This window comes from Propithecus coquereli, unplaced genomic scaffold (genome assembly GCF_000956105.1).
Source record: "Propithecus coquereli isolate 6110/MARCELLA unplaced genomic scaffold, Pcoq_1.0 Scaffold248, whole genome shotgun sequence".
NCBI lineage: Eukaryota > Metazoa > Chordata > Mammalia > Primates > Indriidae > Propithecus > Propithecus coquereli.
In genome coordinates, this window is record NW_012148041.1 from 2,336,532 (window position 1) to 2,338,531 (window position 2,000).

The 2,000-nt window shown below is 43.9% G+C and overlaps 1 protein-coding gene across 1 annotated transcript in view; it reads right to left on the minus strand.

Annotated features, from left to right (window-relative positions):
* Positions 1–2,000, minus strand: part of PXT1 (peroxisomal, testis specific 1) — a 34,430-nt gene that overhangs the window by 21,521 nt on the left and 10,909 nt on the right. Inside the window, exon 3 of the mRNA XM_012646579.1 lies at positions 1,805–1,938. Within this exon, the coding sequence (XP_012502033.1) occupies positions 1,805–1,938 (134 nt within the window). The remainder of the gene's footprint in view (positions 1–1,804; positions 1,939–2,000) is intronic.

The following is a 2,000-nucleotide window of genomic DNA, read 5'->3' on the forward strand; positions in this document are numbered from 1 at the left end:
ACTGATAAATGGATAAACAAAATGTGGTATACATTAATACATACAAGGAATATTCAGCCATATAAAGAAATGAAGTACTGACACATGCTACAACATGGATAAACCTTGAAAAAACAGTATGTTAAGTGAAATAAGCCAAATTCAAAAGACTCCATATTGTGTTATTCCTCTTATATGAAACGTCCAGAATAGGCAAATCCATAAAGACAGAAAGTAGACCGGTGGGGCCAGATGTGGTGGCTCACACCTGTAATCCTAGCACTTTAGGAGGCCAAGGTGGGAGGATCACTTGAGCCCAGGAGTTCAAGGTTGCAGTGAACAATGATCACACCACTGCACTCCAGTCTAGCCTGGGTGATAGAGCTAGACCCTGTCTCTTAAAAAAAAAAAAAGAAAGAAGGAAACGAAAGTAGACTGGTAAGGGGCCAGGCTTTGCACTCTCGTTGTTCCCTCTGCCTGGAACGAACTCCAGATGTTCCCATGGCTAGCTCCCTCATTTCCAATCTCTGCTCAAATATCACATCCCCAGAGAGGCCTTTCCCTGACCACCCATCCAGAGTCAGTCTCCATCACTGTCACCTCATCCTGCTTTGAGCCCACATCCCTGTCTGACTAGGCTGTTGATGGTTCATCTACTTTACCATTTGTCTCCTCGCTACATTGTGAGTTCTATGAGCACAGGCTCATCCTCTGTCCTGCTCAATGCTCTAGCTACCAATGTCTAGAACTGAGTCTGGCACTCAATAAATATTTGTTTGAATGAAAGTGGTTTATCAAATATTTCATTGGACTGTGTTTTTCTCTTTGTTTCCTTCTTGCTTTTATAGCATTATTGTTGGGATCTCATATTCATGTTTTGTCTCAGGGGATGTTTTATTTGAGAGAAAGGCTGTGTATTTTCCACATTTGGACCAGAGTATAAAGAGGCATGCATGCTGTGGCATGCATGCTGGTGAATAGCATGGTCACAACTGCAGTGATTAACAAGACACCATCACACGACAGGTGAATTTAAGGGCAAGAAGTTGGGCTCTGAGGGGCAGCCACCCCTCCTACTATGCAGCACCACGTGATCATTCTCTGCTGCCAACTACAGGCTGGTCTGGGGGAAAACTAAGCTAGCTGTGGATTTTATCACCCCCAAGATTTCAAACAGTAACCATTAGTCATTCCTATTTTCCCTTATAATCTCTTATAATAATCAGGAGAAACTCAGAAACTGGTAGGGGTAAGGCTCACATCATAACCTTCAGGCTGGTTCAAGGGAAATAACCACAATTGAAGGCTCAAGTTCTCCTCCCTGACTATGTGTTAGATTCACCTGGGGAGTGTTTAAAATGCCAGATGCCCAGGCCTTACCTTATGCCAATGAAATCAGAATTTCTCAAGGTTGGGCCCATGCATCTGTAGTTTGCAAAAACTCTAAAGGTGACTCTAATATGCATCCTATTTTGAGAGTGTAGAGCACTTTCTCACACTTTAATATGCACACAAATCCTCTGGGGAAAGCGTAAAAAGGTACATTCTGATTCTGGCTGTGTGGGCTGGGGCCTGAGATTTACACATCTAGCCAGCTGCCAAGTGATGCTGATGCTGCCAGTCCACGGACCACAGTTTGAAAGGCAAGTATGAGATCAGATGCTCGCTTTGACTCAGCTTCACAACTTTTAGATCTAATGTTTGGTTAGCGAGTTAATCCATGAGTTCTGATAGTTCCTGAGCATCCCAGCCACTTGGCAGCCACTGTTCTGTTTGCTCTTTCCTCCCAACTGACAGGCCCTTGCTGGGGAAAATGAAGTCTCACCTCTCGAACCATCATCCTATGATCCATGCCGTCCCCAATTTGTCTCAGCTGCATGGCCATCTTGTGGATTAATTCCTCCTGGTGATGCTTCTGGCCAACGTTATTCTCCTCGGGCTGAGAAGGTAGATTGTGATCTGCATTGACAGAAAAGAGTTCAAAAGAGATAACTCCATTTAACTATCTGTAAATTTCGCTA